Raw genomic sequence first — 18,638 nt, forward strand, 5'->3', positions numbered from 1 at the left:
ATTAACAATAACCATAACCAATTGACCCAATCAACCAATTGACCCAATCTATACTAATTATTCCAACATATTCAATTACTAATTCTAAGGTAAATTCAACATTAACAATTACAATTCACCAAATTAATCAATAATTATGCCAATACAATAATAAAATATATTCAAAAAATTCAAAAAAAACTCTAGAACAATTAAAATAAATAAAAATTAAACACAAATCATGCAATAATAGAGTAAAATTACTAATTATTCCAACATCTTCAATTACTAAAACTAAGGTAAATTAAACATTAACAATTACAATTCAACAAATTATTCAATAATTATACTAATGCAATAATAAAATATATTCAATAAATTAAAAAAAAACCTCTAGACTAACAATTAAAATCAATATAAATAATTAAACAGAAATCATGCAATAATAAAGTAAAATTACTAATTATTCCAACATATTTAATTACTAATTCTAAGGTAAATTCAACATTAACAATTACAATTCAATAAATTATTCAATAATTAGGTTTATTTCAAGACTTTATCTATATTACAATAATACACCAAAATAAAAGGCATAAAAACAATAAAATAGATAAAATAAAAAAACATCCGTAAAGTAAAATGAAATAGAGGAAATACATACGTTTTAGATTGATGAAAATTAAAAAAAAACAACTAGTAACCTTTGCCAGAAATATTAAGAAAATGACAAGAAAAGAATCAAAGAGAGGGGATGGGAAATTAAGAACTGAAAAGAGAGGAAAAAAATGAACTGAAGAGGCGGTCACTGGATTTATAGTGTAATTTTACTAACGGATTCACCGACAGAATAAAAAATAATTATTAATTTTACTTTATTCTGTCAGTGAAGTGTCAAAAATCCATTGGTAATTTTTGAATTTCACACCAAAATTTTTAATTACCCTCCATATTTTTTGCGGTCCATCGGTAATTCTGTTGGCAAATTGATGAGGTCAAAGATGCATTTAATGCACTGCCTTTTGGAATTCGCATCATCCATTGATGAATTTATCGGTAATATTGATTCGCCGACAACTTGCCAATGGACGTGAATCCGTCGATATAGTCGTCGGTGATTATGGCATTTCAAGTAATTATTTTCGAACTCTTTGTGAAATGCTGATTGACCTTATTCTGTCGGTATGGATATCGGTGATTGTGGCATTGTACAAGAAAGATTGTATTTGTATTGCCTATTTACCTTTTTGTCAAAACATAAATGATAAACTGTCCATTGCATAAAACAATAACAATAATGCTTAAACAATAAATATTTCATGTTACAAAATATATTATCCATAATTTAAATTACATGAAAAAGGGGTTTTTACACAGGGCTTCATTCTGATAGTTAGTTAGAATTTTCTTCTTCTTCATCATCAATTGAATAGTCATCGCCTTCATCGCAATCTTCAATATAGATATCATCATCTTCATCGATATTTGCTTGTCCGCTAGAGCTTAAAACAACATTCAACTCCTTTGCTTCAACATTAACAAAACTATCATAAAAAACATGAAAATTTGAATTTCCTTCCAATTCAATCGAAGGAGCAACTCAATATGATTCAACCAACTCACTAACTTGAAAGATTTCTTCTCACACACTTATGTCTTCTTTCTCATCCTGAACAACCTCAACATGAAGAGGTATATGTGTAATAAACTAGTTAACATTGCTTTACAAAAACAAAGACATTGTTTATGTTGATAAAATCTGATTCCTCTATCAGTCATGTCATACCAATAACATTTGAATAAAAACACTTTATTCTGCTCGTTATGATATTGTAATTTGATGACCTCTTCTAATCTAACATAGTAATCAACTTCTAATTCATTACTAATGGATCCCTTAATACAAACACTATTGATATATGTCTTTCTTCCATGCCTGTATTCTTCATTATGGGAAACATATCCATTGACAAAATACCCGTTGTAGCACTTAACTTTTATTTCAGGTCCCAAGCTTAATGAAGATAATGACTTAAGTGCACTCCTTCCCATTTGATAAACCTTGTATGTAACGTACATCAATAAACAGTAAATGAACAAGAATCTTGTAATGACATACATACGTAAAGTAATTTTGCAAGTTAGAATGAGTTTGTGATAGTGTTTACATGTGTTCTGAACCATGTGACAAATTGTTCATCTTGTAATTGAAAGATCTGGGATTCGATCAACTATAAGTTATTGAAGAGAAAATATTATCAATGTTGCTTGCAAGTGATAATGAGTGTATGATATTATAATATATAATTAATAGTATATTACTGATAAAGTTTAATTAGTATTACACATATATAAACTTACTAAATAAAAAGTCTCAGCTCATCATAGTTAAATAGAACATAGTTGTGTGCTTGTTTGAACTCTATTTTTGACAAATATCTTTCTCTTATGATATTTTTAGGTATAGGTCATTCAGTATTAGAGAATATTGATAAGTTCCCACTAAAGGCACCTCACCACCATCATCATGTCGTGGAATGCGATTGATTCTCGTTCTCAAATGAGGTTTAAAATAGTACGAGATAAATATTAAGATCTCCTCAACAATATAGGGCTCACTTATCGAAGCCTCAATATATGCCTTGTTCTTAAACTTTTTCTTGAGATTAAACAAGTACCTGCATTGAATTAATCAAGTATTTTTAATTAAGGAAAACATAGAAATACTTTTATATATGAATTACATTACAACTATAATATCTAATCATTCAAATGGATACATCTATTTATACTAGACCAGTCCTTCAACTTTTGCCTCGAACAATAAATGTATAGGGAAATGCTTTATTGAGTCAAAAAATGATGGAGGGAATATCATCTCAAGTTTGCATAGTATCTCGATGATATTCGTTTAAAGCCTCTCAATGTGCTCTACATTCAACTTGTTGGAGCATATATCTCTAAAGAAATGATTGATCTCCATTAGTGCATCTTATATTCCATTTGGCAATAAATCATGAAAAACTAATGGGATGAGTGTTTGCATAAACACGTGGCAATCATAACTCTTCAATCCATACAATCTGCAGTCCTTTATATTAACTAGCCTTGATATGTTCGATGCATGTTCATCTAGAAAACACAGACTCTTAAGCCATTTGTAGACTAACAGTTGTGTGTTTTTCTCTAACACGAAGATTGCTCTTGGTTTTGAGATCCGTGACTCATCATAAACCAACTCTTTATTTTTATGGTTACAGTATAAAGCTATATTCAATCTAACCTTAATGTTGTCCTTTTTCTTCCCCTTCACATCCATGACGGTATTAAAAATATTCTCAAACATGTTCTTTTCAATGTGCATGACGTCAAGTTTATGACAGAGCAAATTGGTCTTCCAATAAGGAAGCTCCCAAAAGATACTTCACTTTATCCATTTATGAGTTAAACTAAAACCAAGAAACTTTTGCTTACTTGATTGAAGGTCAAATACAATATCACCATACTCTAATACAACATCATGCAATTTTTCACTAGAAAGATGCGGGGATGCATCTTTTTCAACTTTGCCATAAAAAAATCTTTTTTGTTTTTTTTTGTATCTGTAATTAAGTGGCAAGATGGTGATAGTAAAAAAAAAAACTTTACTTTTATTTGCTAGCGTGAATGCCTTGTTGTTTTCCATGTAGTATGGACATGCTAATTTCCTATGCGTGCTCAAACCAGAAGGCATTCCTTAAGCTAGAAAATCGCCGATAGTCTATATTAAGGCCACCCTTATAAGGAAATTTTGTATCCTGAATATATCATAAGTTAAAGCTCTAGAGGACCACAACTGCGCCAACTCTTCATTTAACAATTAAAGACAAACATTTATATTCTGCCTCGGGCTGCTTGGACCAGGTATGACAGTAGATAAAAACATGAACTTTGGCCTCATACACATTCTCGTGGCAAGTTATAAATGGTAAGTATGACTGGCCAACAAGAATAAGGAGCAGCAAATGACCCAAATAGGTTGAATTAGTCTGTACACAATCCAAGACGCATATTCCTTGATTCAGCTGAAAAGTGAGGATGCACACTGCTAAAGATTTTCCACGCTTCACTATCAAAAGGATGCACCATCACTCCATCAACCGTATCATATGCTTGGTGCCATGTCATGTGCTCAGCAGTCCTTAGTGACATGAATAACCTTTACAGTTGAGGTGTGATTGGGAAGTATCTAAGTTTTTTATATGCCACTGGAGTCTTTCCCCTACTAGTTCTGGGTTTGTAATAGGAATGTCTGCATGTCATGCACTCAGTCATCTCAGCATTTTCAAGGTAGTATAACATGCAAAAGTTAGGGAATATGTCAATTTTCTGGAATCCTAAACCAAAGGGTTTCATCATGGACTTCGCAGTATAAAAGTTCTCTTTTAGCCTGTTCCCTTCAAGTAAAATGCTTCTCGCTCATTCAATAATTTTTTCATACCCGACCTCCTTAATCGGTGATCTGACTTGATGGTGAACACCTTTGCTACAGCCATCAATTTACTATGATTTGTACAACTATTCCATAATGGTTCATTTGAATCTTCCAACAAATCAAAAAACCTAGTTGTATCTGCATTAGGTTCTTCTTCTACGATTGAACATTGACTGACATTACCTTGATTTATTCTCATTGCATCTATAACCATATTTCTATAAGGATTAGTGTTGTCATTTGACGTTTCATGCACGTTGCTAGCATTAGAAGTTAACCCAACCACCATTTCTCTCATTCTCCTCTTATTAACAAATACTTCTCCATATGCATACCAACACTAGTAATTATCCATAAACCCTTTGTGTAGAAGATGCATCATTCTAACATTTAGATGCAAATACTTTTTATTTTGACACTTCTTGTATGGACACCCAATACTGCCTCTAGTAAAATTTTTGGAAATAGATGTTGCGAAATTAATAAAACCCTGAACCCCATTACAATAATCCATCCTTCGCAATCCATGGGGTGAATCTCGATACATCCATAAACGATCATCCATGACTTTTATTGAACCTCTATAAAATTATGATGACATCATATGTTAATTAACTAAGTTAGGTAAATAAACTTGCAAAAATATTAATTTACCTCAAGATTATCCAACAAATCAATCACAACTTCTCATAAATATTAAATATTTAATATCATTTATCAACGTCTATACAAATTAATATATATAAATGTATAGAAATTACCACTTCGCAATACCATTGATAAAACTTAAAATGGACCCATTAAGCAAGCTATTAATTATTTCAAAATAGCACATGTAATTCGGTAATTCCATAAAGTTTTAACAATTTACAAACAAATACAATCTTACAAAATCTAAAACAAGCCATAACAGGTATAAAATTATACATTCATATACTACAAGTTTGTTTGAGAAATAACAATAAAACATGTACATCTATTAATAATATACATATACTAGAAAAACAATAAAATTGATATTTAAATGTTAAAATTTAAAAATATAGAATTGCTTATAAAAATAAATAAATTTTTTCAGTAAATCAGAATACGAATGCTGTGACCACAAAATTTCAAGAAATATAACTTGTTGTGCTGAGATGAGGGAGATTTTTGTCTAGGGGGAGGGGGGCTGGTTGTTTGCAGATGGAGAGAGTTGAGATTAGAAAGAAAAAGGAGAAATAGGGGAGGAGAGGGTCGCCATAGAGGGCATATATTAACCTTTTCCAATGGTTTCACAGATGAAATAATCTGTTGGTGAGTCCGTCGAATATTCTAACAAAAAAATCAACACGTCACCGTACGGATTAGCCATTTCAAAACCCTCGATAATTCCATCAATATTTTATACGGTGAACTGGTCACATCATAATACGGAGCTGTTGTTTTGAATCTGTCGGTAAAAATCACCCTAAAAAACCTCCACGTCAGCGAATTGTTTTTTTTTTATTCTGAACTTTCTGCCCGTAATTCAGTCAGTAACTACTGATGGACATTTTCCATTAGTAGTTACCAACTGAAGTATAGATAGAAAAATTTTTGTCGGTAAGTTCGACCTCAAATTACCGACATAAATATTTCGTCAGTAAATCCATTGCTATTAAGCAAATTTCTAGTAGTTTATATCCTATACATTTTTATTTATATAATAATAATAATATTATAATAATAATAATTTGTAGATTGAATATATATTTTTTATTTTATTTAGAAACATCTAAAAATATAATTAGAAATGTTTCAGCTTCAAAATCTTGTTAGTATACTTTTAATTATATTTTTTTAATGTAACAAATAATAGCTTATCTCTTTGCTAAAGAGAAAAAAATAAAATTTAATGATGATATATGAAAATTATATCTAATATTGAGGGTTTTATTATTGAGAATTAATAATATAAACTCCACTTGTAGATATTTGTAATATATATAATTTGCTTTAACTCAACTTGATATATCAATTGCTGGGATTAAAAAAAAACTTTATAAATGCATTACGCTATTCCACCTATCACAAAAAATAAATAAATTATACTGATGACTTTTAAGTCTTGGAGGCGGCGGTGCTTGCTGCACAGCTGTCCATACAAATACTTGTCAGCGTTCTCCTCACTCACAAACCATGCAGCACGAATGTTCGTAGTATTTAAATTTGCGCTACATATTCTCGTATACCAAATTTGCTTTACTCTTCAAATTGCGTTGGTAGCTCATAACAACTTCTTTTTTTGAAACTCCCTGACAGCGCAAACTAAAATCGCCTGAACAAGACAAAGGATGGATGGTGGGCAAATACTGCTTTCTTATATAAAAGTATGGGTGATCCTCCTTTTCCTCTCAGCTACGTTCCAGAACTCAAAACTTGCTGCCAAAAATGCTGAGCAGGATAAAAAAAGAAAGCTTGCTGCAGAAAACTCAGGTACTTCTGCTAGCTTTAAGACTAGAATACCGGTTCATCAAATTGCTGTAATTTGACTTGTGCTAAGAGTATTTTTCGCTTAGTTTCTCCTAGCCAAATTACTCACACCCTGCATGGTAAAAAATAAAAATAAAAAATGCTTAAGTTCTAAGTCTATACTAATTATTTGTATTATACATGCAACGCGTCCATGGTCGATTTTTTTTTTTCTAATTACTTGAAACTTTGAATTTGAGTTGTAAATAAATCATGGATTTGAATTTCATTCAAAATTAAATTTATTAAGTTGAATTATCATACATCTTTTGCCTTCATCTTCCAAGTGTACGTTGGTGGGATCATCTTCCAAGCTGCCTATTAGTTCTTTTCTGAGAGAGTTGGCCCATGTCTCTGAACTGCTATTAAAGCTAGTTCGTTTCCCAGAAATAGCTTGTGCATTAGTGTATTGACTATCTATTGACCCATGATTCTTGTGGGTTAGATTTTTTTTCATCATAAAAAATATGGAAGCTTTTTCAACACCCTTTTTAATATAAAACATCCTAATAGTAAACTGAAAATCTTATACATATAAAGTTGCATATATTAGAAAAACAAAATATTATTATTTTATGTGAAAACCAAGTAATTAAGAGCTAAATAATATTTATTTATAAATTAATTAAAATCTCAAAATTTATTTATGCAACATCCTAACAAATTAAAAATAAATATCAAAATTTTCCTTTAAACATTAAATTATAGCATCAAAATATTTTATTTGAAATGAATCCCTAGACAATCTCTAATCCACGAGAACAAGTTCAAATTAAAAATAATTATTTAACAATAAATAAATAAGTAAATACAATAAAATAATACAAATAAAATTTTCATGCTAAATTTATTTCATGTACCTCGAATTTATAAATTTTATATATTTTTGATATATTTTAGTCTTGATTTTAAAGATGTTATTTTTTATTGTTTGAATGAATTACTTGGTCTACTTATATATATGGTTGGAAAACTTGAGATATCCAGTTTTCAATCTTACTTGAATCACATCAAAATTATAACTAGTTTCAGATATATATCAAATAATACATAGATGTGTAATTTAATAAGATTTATTTAGTAATTTTAATTTTTTTAAATAATATGTTACTAAGCTCCGTTTAACTCAAAAAATAATAATTTTTTTTATAAAGTTTCAGTTTGACTAGATATATAATTTGAAAAATATTAATTAATAAATATTTAAAAATTAAATTTAAATAAATTTATAAAATCATATAAATTTACTGTATAAGTTAAGCTAAATTTTAATTTTACATATTAAATATCATAACATCGTATGATTTAATAAACTCTTGATGTGGTGGCACATAACAAAAGAACACAATTATGATTCTCACCTGCCATCTAAGCTGCGGTCAAATCTATTTATTGACAACTTCTGTCAACCAACCACTATATATTTATAATGCATGCTCGGGATTGACATGACAAATTGATATTTAAATATGACCAGTCTGAAGGAGTTGAAAGAAAAACAAAAAGGAAAAACTTAAATCATTTACTTAAAAATTTAGGTTGCATAGAAATTGGTGAAATATGATAAGTATGGTACGGGTTAAAATTTCTTAATTATTTTTTATTAAATAATTTTTTTTTAAATGTTAACTATTTGAAGTACAAGTTTCGTGTAACGCAAGCCTTACTCCATATTGATTTTTTCCAACTATGATATCGCAACGTAGCTGTTCAGACATAGATGGGTGTGCGTTTTCCTTCACGGGTGGGTAACTTGGTAGTACAATACAAGTTAATCGTTTTGATCTTTTTAATTTTTTTTAAAAGGTTAAAATAGATTGATCCTCGAGACTTGAGCCTTATATCGTGTTCAGTTTTACAAATATCATCTTGCGGCATAGTGGCTCAGACATAGGTGTGTTTGCGTTTTCCAATACAGGTAAATTTGAAGTACAAGTTAAGTATTTAAATTATTCTTGATAATGTGTTTGAATATTTAAAAATAATTTTAAGAGTATATTTAGATTAAAAAACTAATTTCATATTCTTAAATATTTTATAATGATGATGTTAAAAACATAAAATGAAAAAAGCATTGAATGTATAAATATATTTTTGAAAAAAAACACTTGTATCATGTTGTTATTGAGGTGCAAACCGTGTTTTTAAAATTTTTTAAATTTTTTTAATTAAAATTTAATATATTTTATATGTTTTGAATCGTTTTGATGTGCTGATGTCAAAAATAATTTATTTTTTTAAAAACTTATTAACATACATTTTGAAAAGTTATTTAAAAAATAACCACAGCCATATCAATAAATAAACTATAAATAAATTATTAAAAAAACTTTTAAACTCAAACAAGATATTCTTAGCTTTCATGTTAGATAAAAAAAAAATATGTTATTTACACTGTAAATCACATTGTTATTAACCCATGACAACTTCTCTTTAAAAACCCTTTGTTATCCAAACTAAAATTGTCTGAATAAGACTTACTCTATTTTTATATGAAAAAAATTCTATAAACATAATTATATATAAAAGTTTGTAGATTTAATTAAGAGATATGTAAGCCAGTTTAAATATCTTATTATAAAAAAACAAAAGTCTAGAATGGATGGTGGGCAGTTATAGCTTTTGCATACAAAAATATAAATTTTTAATTTTTATATATTTTTAATATATTTCAGTTTTGATTTTAAATATATTATTTTTTGTTATTTAAATGGATTATTAGACCTATGTGTATATATATATGGTTAAAAAACTTGAAATATCCTGATGTCAATCTTACTTGAATTACATTAAAATTCCAACTAGCTTTAGATATGTACTAAATAGTACATATATGTCTAATTTAATAAGATTTATTTAGTAATTTTAATTTTTTAAAATAATATGTTACTAAGTTATGTTTGATCCAAAAAATAATAATATATTTTTTAGAAAGTTTCTGCTTGATTAGATATATAATTTGAAAAATATTAATTAATAAATATTTAAAGACTAAATTTAAAATAAACTTATAAAATCATATATAAATTTACTGTATAAGTTAAGCTAAATTTTAATTTTACATGTTAAATATATATATTATATTTATAAAATCATATAATTTTATAAATAAACTCGTGATGTGGTGGAACGTAACAAAAGAACACAATTATGATACTCACTTGCCATCTAAGCTGCGGTCAAATCTATTTATTGACAACATCTGTCAACCAACCACTACATATTTATAATGCATGCTCGGGATTGTCATGACAAATTGATACTTAAACATGACCGGTCTGAAGGAGTTGAAAGAAAAATAAAAAGGAAAAACTTAAATCATTTACTTAAAAATTTAGGTTGCATAGAACTTGGTGAAATCATGACAAGTATGGTCCGGGTTAAAATTTATTAATTATTTTTTATTAAAATAATATTTTTTTAATTTTTAATTTTTTAATTTTTTAAAAGGTTAAAATAATTTCGTGTTCAGTTTTACAAATATGATCTTGCGGCATAGTACGTGGTTCAGACACAGGTGTGTTTGCGTTTTCCATTATAGGTAACTTTGAAGTACAGGTTAAGTATTTAAATTATTCTTGATAATGTGTTTGAATATTTAAAAATATTTTTAAAAGTATATTTAGATTAAAAAATTTATTTCATATTCTTAAATATTTTATTATGATGATGTTAAAACATAAAAAAATTATAAAAAAAGCATTAAATATATAAACATATTTTTGAAAAAATACATGTACCACATCATCTTTATTAAATAAATTATTAAAACTCAAACAACATACATATTTTTTATATTCTTAGCTTTCATGTTCGAGAAAAAAAAGAGAGAGTATGTTATTGACATTTCAAATCACCTTGTTATTATCCTATGACAAGTTCTCTTTAAAAACCCTTCGTTATCTAAACTAAAATGGCCTAACAAGACTTGTTTTGTTTTTGTGTGAAAAATTTATTGAATTTATTATAAAAAAAAAAGAAGAAGAAGAAGAGATAAATGCAAAGAGCATATCTCTAGAGGCAGGAGACTTAATTTATATAATAATACTCCCCCGTGAAGGAAGCTCGTGATTCCCCATTCTTGAATAGCCACTCCCTTTGCTTCATTTAATTATACATAGTTGATGGTGTTAAAAAATAATATAAATTATATTTTATAATTTTACCTAATAGTTTAAACTTTTAGGTAAGATAGTTTTTTGACATGGTATTAGAGTCTTGATGACCAAACGGTCACGAATTCAAATCTTATCATCCTTATTTATTTGATAAAAATTAAGCACTAGATAATATGAGTTTGTGCAAGTTTCAAGTCTAAAAGGGTTTTTTATTTAAGAAGATATGTTAGAGAATAATATAAATCATATCCTAAAAACTTACTTAATAACTTAAACTTTTAAATGAGATGGTTCTTTAACAGACGGGTCAATGTTGTTTAAGGCATGTTGAGTCCACTTAGTGCAAATATTTGAGTTGGCATGATTTGACTTCTTACGCGTTAGAAAGAATAAATATAAAATAAATTTGTTTTTAGAATAGTTTTAAAATGAACTTTTATATTTTTAAATCATAAAATACAAGAAAATGTATCTTATCTTTCTCCAACATCTTTTTTTTTCCTGAAATAGTGATTAAATGCTAGTGATTATTGTTAATACCCTAGAAATATCCTGCTTCCCCGTAAATCATCCAAAAAATGAAAAATAATTTCTTATAATTAAACTCATGAACGTATGGATCGATTGCTACTACATAAAGTTTCTGTTTCAAGTTCTTGGTCTGCATTTTTCTATAATTCCTTGCTCTTATTTTCTGTCCTGATCTCAAGGTGGTGCTTTAATATTTGGCTTATAAAGAAAAAAATGGTAATTAATACCAATATGTTGGAGATAATCAGTCTAATCGTTTAGTTTTCTCTTCTAACCAAAATTTTGAAGGTTTCGTCAGCATTGATTGTGGGGCGAAGGAAGATTATCTGGATGGGAATACTGGAATAACTTACAAAACCGACAAAGATTTCATTAGTACGGGCAAGAATACGGTAGTTGCACGAGAGCATTACTTGACGACTCTTTACTTCGGGGATATGGTGAATAGCTTGAGAACCTTTCCTGAAGGTAAAAGGAATTGTTATACATTGAAACCTAGACAGGGTAAGAACCAAAACTATTACGTCAGAGCTTTCTTCTACTATGGAAATTACGATTCTAAGAATCAAACTCAAATAAAGTTTGATCTATACCTCGGGGTAAACTATTGGGCAACAGTACAGCCTGTCAAAGATAGGCAGTGGCATTATTACAATATTATTCATTATTCAGTAACTGATACCATTTATGTGTGTCTCGTAAATACTGGTTTCGGAGTTCCTTTCATCAATGGATTGGATTTACGGTTCATGAATGATTCCCCGTATAGAAGTATGGATAGATCGTTGAGTCCTGTGGTGCAAGCTGACCTTGGCAGCCATCAAAGCCAAAACTCCATCATCAGGTGAATTATCCCTACTATCATTTTTAACTAAATCATGTGCAACATCGTGCATCAGATATGATAAAAATTCTCTTCATAGGTACCGTTTAAAAAAGCTTGAGAATTTAGTGAGCGTTTTTACAGTAATTTAAAAAAAAAATATAAGGAGGACGTTTATGTAAAATATACAATCTTTTGGATAAATATCTATAATTTCACTATATACCTTAGGGATATTGTATTTTGTTATCGTTTTTAAAATGATTATCATTTGTAGTCATTGAAAGATGTTTTTTTTTTTTTCTTGTTTCTTTACCACTTCTAAACCATGATTTTTTGGAGTTAGCTTTCTCAACCCTTATCTAGAATAAGAAGAAATAATGTTTTCTTATTTTATGTTTTCATCATACAACAGGTATATATATACAAACCTACATTTTCCTAACAGAAAAACTAATTACTTAAACCAAATATTGTAGGAATCCTGCAAATTATAGAAATTCTAATACAAGTTAACATTCCCCCTCAAATTGGTACATAGATATCGCACATGCCTAACTTGTCTAGAAACCTGGAGAATTTATTACTAGAAACTGTCTTTGTGAGAATATCTGCTACGTGGTCATCTCTTCTTATGGGACGAACCTCAGTTACTTTGCTATCTAGCTTTTCTTTAATAAAGAACTTATCAATCTCTACATGCTTGGTCCTATCATATTGCACTGGATTATGAGCAATATCACGAGTAGCTTTATTGTCACAAGATAACTTCATCGGTTGGCTGTGGTTGACCCCCACATCTTGTAATAGAAACTTAAGGCATAAGAGTTCTCATATACCGAGTGCCATGCTCTTAAATTCAGCTTCTACACTTGATCTTGAGACAACATTTTGTTTCTTACTTCTCCACGTTACTAGATTTCCTCCAACAAAGGTAAAATACCTGAATGTCAAACGCCTATCATCCGTGGATCCTACCCAGTCAGCATCTGTATAGCACTCAATTTTGAAATGCCCAATTTTTTAAAATAAAACTCCTTTATCAAGGCTTCCTTTCAAGTAACTAAATGTTCTCATAACTGCACTCATGTGTTGTTCTCTCAGATTGTGCATATATTAACTAATTACGCTCAAGGCATGAGCCAGATCTGGCCTAGTGTGACCCAAGTACATCAATCTTTCTACTAATTGTTGATACCTCCCTTTATCAATCGATCATTGGGTTCGATCAATACCCAACTTCATTCCTTTAGCCAACAGAGTGGATACCGGCTTGCACGCTGTCATACCAGTTTCTTTTAATAGGTCAAGAACATACTTTCTTTGCGATAGAAATATCCCATACTTGTACCTCGACACTCCAATCCCAAAAAAAATATTTTAAAGAACCAAGATCTTTTATTTCAAATTCTGTGGACAAAAGTTTTTCAAGGCTGATTGCTCAGCGGGACTGTTACCAGTAACTATCATATTATCCACATATACATGAGAGTTGTAACCTTTCCATCTCGGTATTTCAGGAATAACGTGTGATCCTAATTACTTTGTCTATACCCAAATGCGCTCATGGAGACTGCTTCAACCCATATAATGATTTGTTAAGTCTATATACCTTGTGTTTTTGTATGTCCAGATCACTCCATCTTGGTGGAAGGTCCATGCAAATCTCCTCAGTTAAATTTTCATGGAGGCATGTATTTTTTTACATCAAATTATTGTAAAGGCCAACCTAGATTTGCTGCTAAGGACATTAGAACACGAACTGTATTGATTTTTGCCACTGGTGCAAATGTATCAGTGTAGTCGATGCCATATTTCTATGTATATCCCTTTGCCATCAATCTTGCCTTAAAGTGATCTACTGTTCCATCTGCTTTGTATTTCACTGTATAGACCCATTTGCATCCCACAAATATCTTTCCAACTAGTAAGTTAGTTATTTCTCAGATTGCATTCTTCTTCAGTGATCTCAATTCTTCATTCATTGCATCTTTCTAACGGGAATCTGCTAAGGCCTCCTACACACTGTTAGGAATAGATACAGTAGATAATTAATATACAAATAACTTATTTGATTATGACAGGTGACTGGTAGACACATAATTGTTTAATAGGTATCTCATTTGATTCTGACAGGTGACTGGTAGACACATAATTGTTTAATGGGTATCTCACTCTTGAATCAGAATTTGGCTCACTCATGGAATACTTTTGTTTACACTTAAGATTTGCCTCGTAAATAGGTTTGGAATACCTTGATTAATACACTCTGAGGGTGATGGGGTGGAATTGCATCCGGTGTGGGAGACGATTGGAAGGAAAATCCCATGAAAATTGTTGTAGTTATCGCTCAGTTCTATTATAAGTAGTAAGCTACAGCTCATTATCAAGCCCTAACCTGATGGGACAAGTGGGCTATTATTCCTCGTGCAATGTTTGTTGCTCTTTAGTGAGCTTTTAAGTAGCTTGATCACTATAACATGTGGACTGCTGCTCTTCTTCAAGTGTTGCTTACTCTAGGTATGATGACTACACTAGTTGCTCTTCATGTAGCTCATTTCTAGCCATATGAGAGTAATCAAATGTCAAAACTTCAGTATTGGCTCGGGTCAGAACTTCACTACTTCGATACTCCTCTTGAAGTGAGGACGTGAAGGGTCTAAAAAGCATTTCATTCTCATGAAAATTCACATCCTATGTATTAAATATTTTTTTACTCAAAGAATGATAACAATGATATCCTTTCTAGGTAGTAGCATAGCCCAAAAAAAAACACAATGAATGACGCGAGGCTCAAGTTTATTATGTTGTTGAGGAGGATGCAAGTGAACAAAACCAACACACCCCACTACCTGTGGGGGAAGATTGAGAGTCGATGAACTGCTAATCTGAGATGTGAGAGCCTGAAATGGTGTATGGTAGTTAATAGTATGAGAAGAAAGATGATTAATAAGGTAAGCTACGGATATAGGCGTCTCTCCCTAATACTATATAATACTATAGAGGCAGATGTGCTGTAATGAGTGAAGCATGAACCATTTCTAATAGGTGTCTAATTTTTTGTTCAGCAACCCGATTCTGTTGAGTATACGGGCACGTGGTCTGATGAACAATACCATGCAGTTCCTAGAAGGAATGAAGTTCTAAATTAACATATTCACCACAATTGTCACTTCTAAGAACTTGGATCTTGATGTTGTATTGCACTATAATCATTTTATGAAACCTCTGAAAGGCTGAACTAACTTCGCCTTTTGATTTTAACAAAGTGACCTAATCATTCTGGTACAATTGTCAATAAAAGTAAAAAACCAGTGAGCACCACCAAAAGTAGCAATTTTTGACGATCCTCATACATCAGAATGCATAATCATAAAAAGAATGGTACTTTTATTGAAACTTGGAGGAAAAGAGGTTTGATGGCTCTTAGCCATTTCACAAACATCACACTTAAATTGGGAAACATCAGTCCTAACAAACAAACTAGGAAATAACTTGTATAGATAACTAAAAGAAGCATGCCCAAGACGTTTGTGCCACATTCAAATATCCAACACTTTATTAGTATTCATTTGAGACCTATAATTGTAAAGAGCTTGAATCAGCAAGCTAGAACTGTTGGTGGTCAATTCAAAGTAATAAAGTTTTTCTCTTTTAAGACCATAACCAATCGTCTTTTGTGTCCAAATATCCTTATAAACACAAAAATAGAGCCAACAAATAACCAAACAATGTAAAGTAAGGGTTACTTGAGCAATAGACAACAAATTATAGTTTAAAGAGGGAACCATAAGAACAATGTCAAGTTTCATAGTATTAGTAAGGGAAACAATGCTTTCCCCAATAACAAGGATGACATTACCATTAGCAACATTGACCTCGGTTTGGGCTGATGTTTTTAGTGATGGAACCTATCTAGAATCACAAGTCATATGTTCAGTAGCTCCGGAATCCATTATCCATGTATTATTCATAACAAAAGCAGAAGTACTTAGTGCCTTACCATGTCTACCTATTGCAGCAACCAGCAATCATAATAGATGCATTGTCTGCTATCTGGTTCAAATCCTTCCTGGTTTCTGCAATAGAGGCTCGTGACTTGTTGCATTGAGGATCATGCATTTTATCCCAATTCTTAGGATATCCAATCAACTCAAAACAACAACTCTTGGAGTGTCTTGGCAGGCCATAGTGTGGGCATTTTCCTTGGGGACAATCTTAGCTGGCTAGGCTGAGTTTGTCCTGGCCGGTTTTGTGACCATCCTCGGTTCGACCTAGAGGATGATCCATGGGTCTTTGCTGCCATGGCAGCGGGTTCACTCTTGTCAACCTCCATCTTCATTGCTTTCTTCTTATCAGCTTTATGACGAACATATGCATAAGAAGCTTAAAGGCCAAGTGGTGAATCCTTCCATAACACTTCTCCACGTACCTGATCAAACCTTTCATCAAGACCACCAAGAAATATATAGACTCGTTCTCTCTCAGTGGATTTCTAAAACATCTTGATGTCATTTTTGTTGGTGGGAGAAACCACTGGTGGTGGTTTTGAAACACTAAGAGGGGATAAAATACACTCTTTATTTCAAGAACAAAAGCTTATAAATAATTAAAACAAAAGCTTCAATGCACACCCTCTTTTTTTCTCTCATTCTCTTTGTGTTTCTCTCAATTTCACCACACATAATAACATAAACTCAACTATCTATTTATACACGAATTCAAAAAAAGAAAATTCAACCTTTAAATGTGAAGGCGGCTGTTGCCAACGATGTGAAAGCGCTTAGCGGCTGGACGGTTGGTTGGTGACAGCTGGTGGTTGCCTTGCTTGGTCTTTTAAATTGAGTTTACTTCAACAATTTTCACACTCCATGAGTACTCTATTAAAGTGATCCAATTCTTGGAAAATCTCAATTAACTCCCCAAAATATGTTGCCATAGGTTGGCTATTCTAACGAAGATGTGATGCCTTCTGATTCAACGAATAAATTATAGCCTCGTCATTCTCATCAAAGTAAGCTGTTTTAAGGGAATCTCAAATCTCCTTTGATGTAGGCAACCGAATGTACCGTTTCATAATCTCAGGCTTTATTAAAGACAAAAGCCAACTATTGATTTTTTTGATCTTAAGAGAACCAATCATCATATTTAGGATCGTCTTCGTGAGGTGCCTTGATCGACCCATGAAGATATCCCATCTTCTTCCTTCCAGCAATATGGATTTGAATGAGAGTAGCACATAAATCATAGTTTTTTTCATCCAAAACCATACCAATATTAAAGCTTGAATTTTCTGTCTGCACCTTGATTGGAGCAGCTGCTGGAGCATCCTGAGAATCAGCCCCTTTTCTTCAGCCATCTCTCTTACTATTGGTATAGCCTAAAACTTGCAATTTTGATAGATTATGGAACAATACAGACAGACTTACGAAGCAGGTTAGGGGCAGCAATAACTTCACAGTTGCTCGCTGAAACCAGCAGCAACAACTCTAAGTTGCTCGCTTCAATCTATATGACAGGAAGCAAAAAAATTTCGGGTTCAATGTTTTCTTTTCTATTCAAGCTCTAATACCAAGAAAAAATAATGCTTTTTTATTTTTGTTTTCGTCATACAACAGGTATATACAACCCTACTTTCCTAATAGAATAAGAAAAGACTAATTACTTCCTCAACTAGGAAACCAAATATGGTAGGAATCCTCCTAATACAAGTTAACAGAATCTTCCCCCAAGTCAATAATTCTGAAAGTAAATGTAATGCTTTTAGTTTTGGGCAGCAAGTTGACCAGTTGTTGGCGAGGGATAGCTAGCAAATCTCTTTCATTTATGTCAAATGATGTGTTTTTTCTTTTGTTTTTTCCCCTTAAGGATACATAAATTATTTTTAAATTATATACTTTACGTTGATAGATTGTTGATCATTATATCTTTATTGGTTGGTTTTTCTTCTCGTATGTAAATAGCTTTTTAATAGTGCTTAGAATCAATGAACATCAAGAAATAGGAATTTTGGAGGATGAGAATATCACAACTTTAGTTAATACTTGTGTTATTGTTTCTGACATGCATTCAGGTACAAAGATGACGTGTTCGATCGCATCTGGTGGCTTTACAATCTCACCGATTCAGTTTCAATCGGCACCGAAACAAATATTGATATCCAGGGCAGTACTAATGATCCATACCGTCTACCAGTCGAAGTCTTGAGAACGGCGGGTTG

The 18,638-nt window shown here is 31.1% G+C and overlaps 1 protein-coding gene across 1 annotated transcript in view; it reads left to right on the forward strand.

The window, feature by feature from the left end:
• The first annotated feature begins 6,626 nt into the window (after positions 1–6,626).
• The window catches only part of LOC105117095 (probable LRR receptor-like serine/threonine-protein kinase At1g05700), a 29,324-nt gene continuing 17,312 nt past the window's right edge, over positions 6,627–18,638 (forward strand). Inside the window, exons 1-3 of the mRNA XM_011014639.1 lie at positions 6,627–6,910; positions 11,884–12,439; positions 18,492–18,630. Of these exons, the coding sequence (XP_011012941.1) occupies positions 6,769–6,910; positions 11,884–12,439; positions 18,492–18,630 (837 nt within the window). The 5' untranslated portion in view covers positions 6,627–6,768. The remainder of the gene's footprint in view (positions 6,911–11,883; positions 12,440–18,491; positions 18,631–18,638) is intronic.

The sequence above is a fragment of the Populus euphratica genome, unplaced genomic scaffold (genome assembly GCF_000495115.2).
Source record: "Populus euphratica unplaced genomic scaffold, PopEup_1.0 scaffold1173.1, whole genome shotgun sequence".
In the NCBI taxonomy this organism is placed as follows: domain Eukaryota; kingdom Viridiplantae; phylum Streptophyta; class Magnoliopsida; order Malpighiales; family Salicaceae; genus Populus; species Populus euphratica.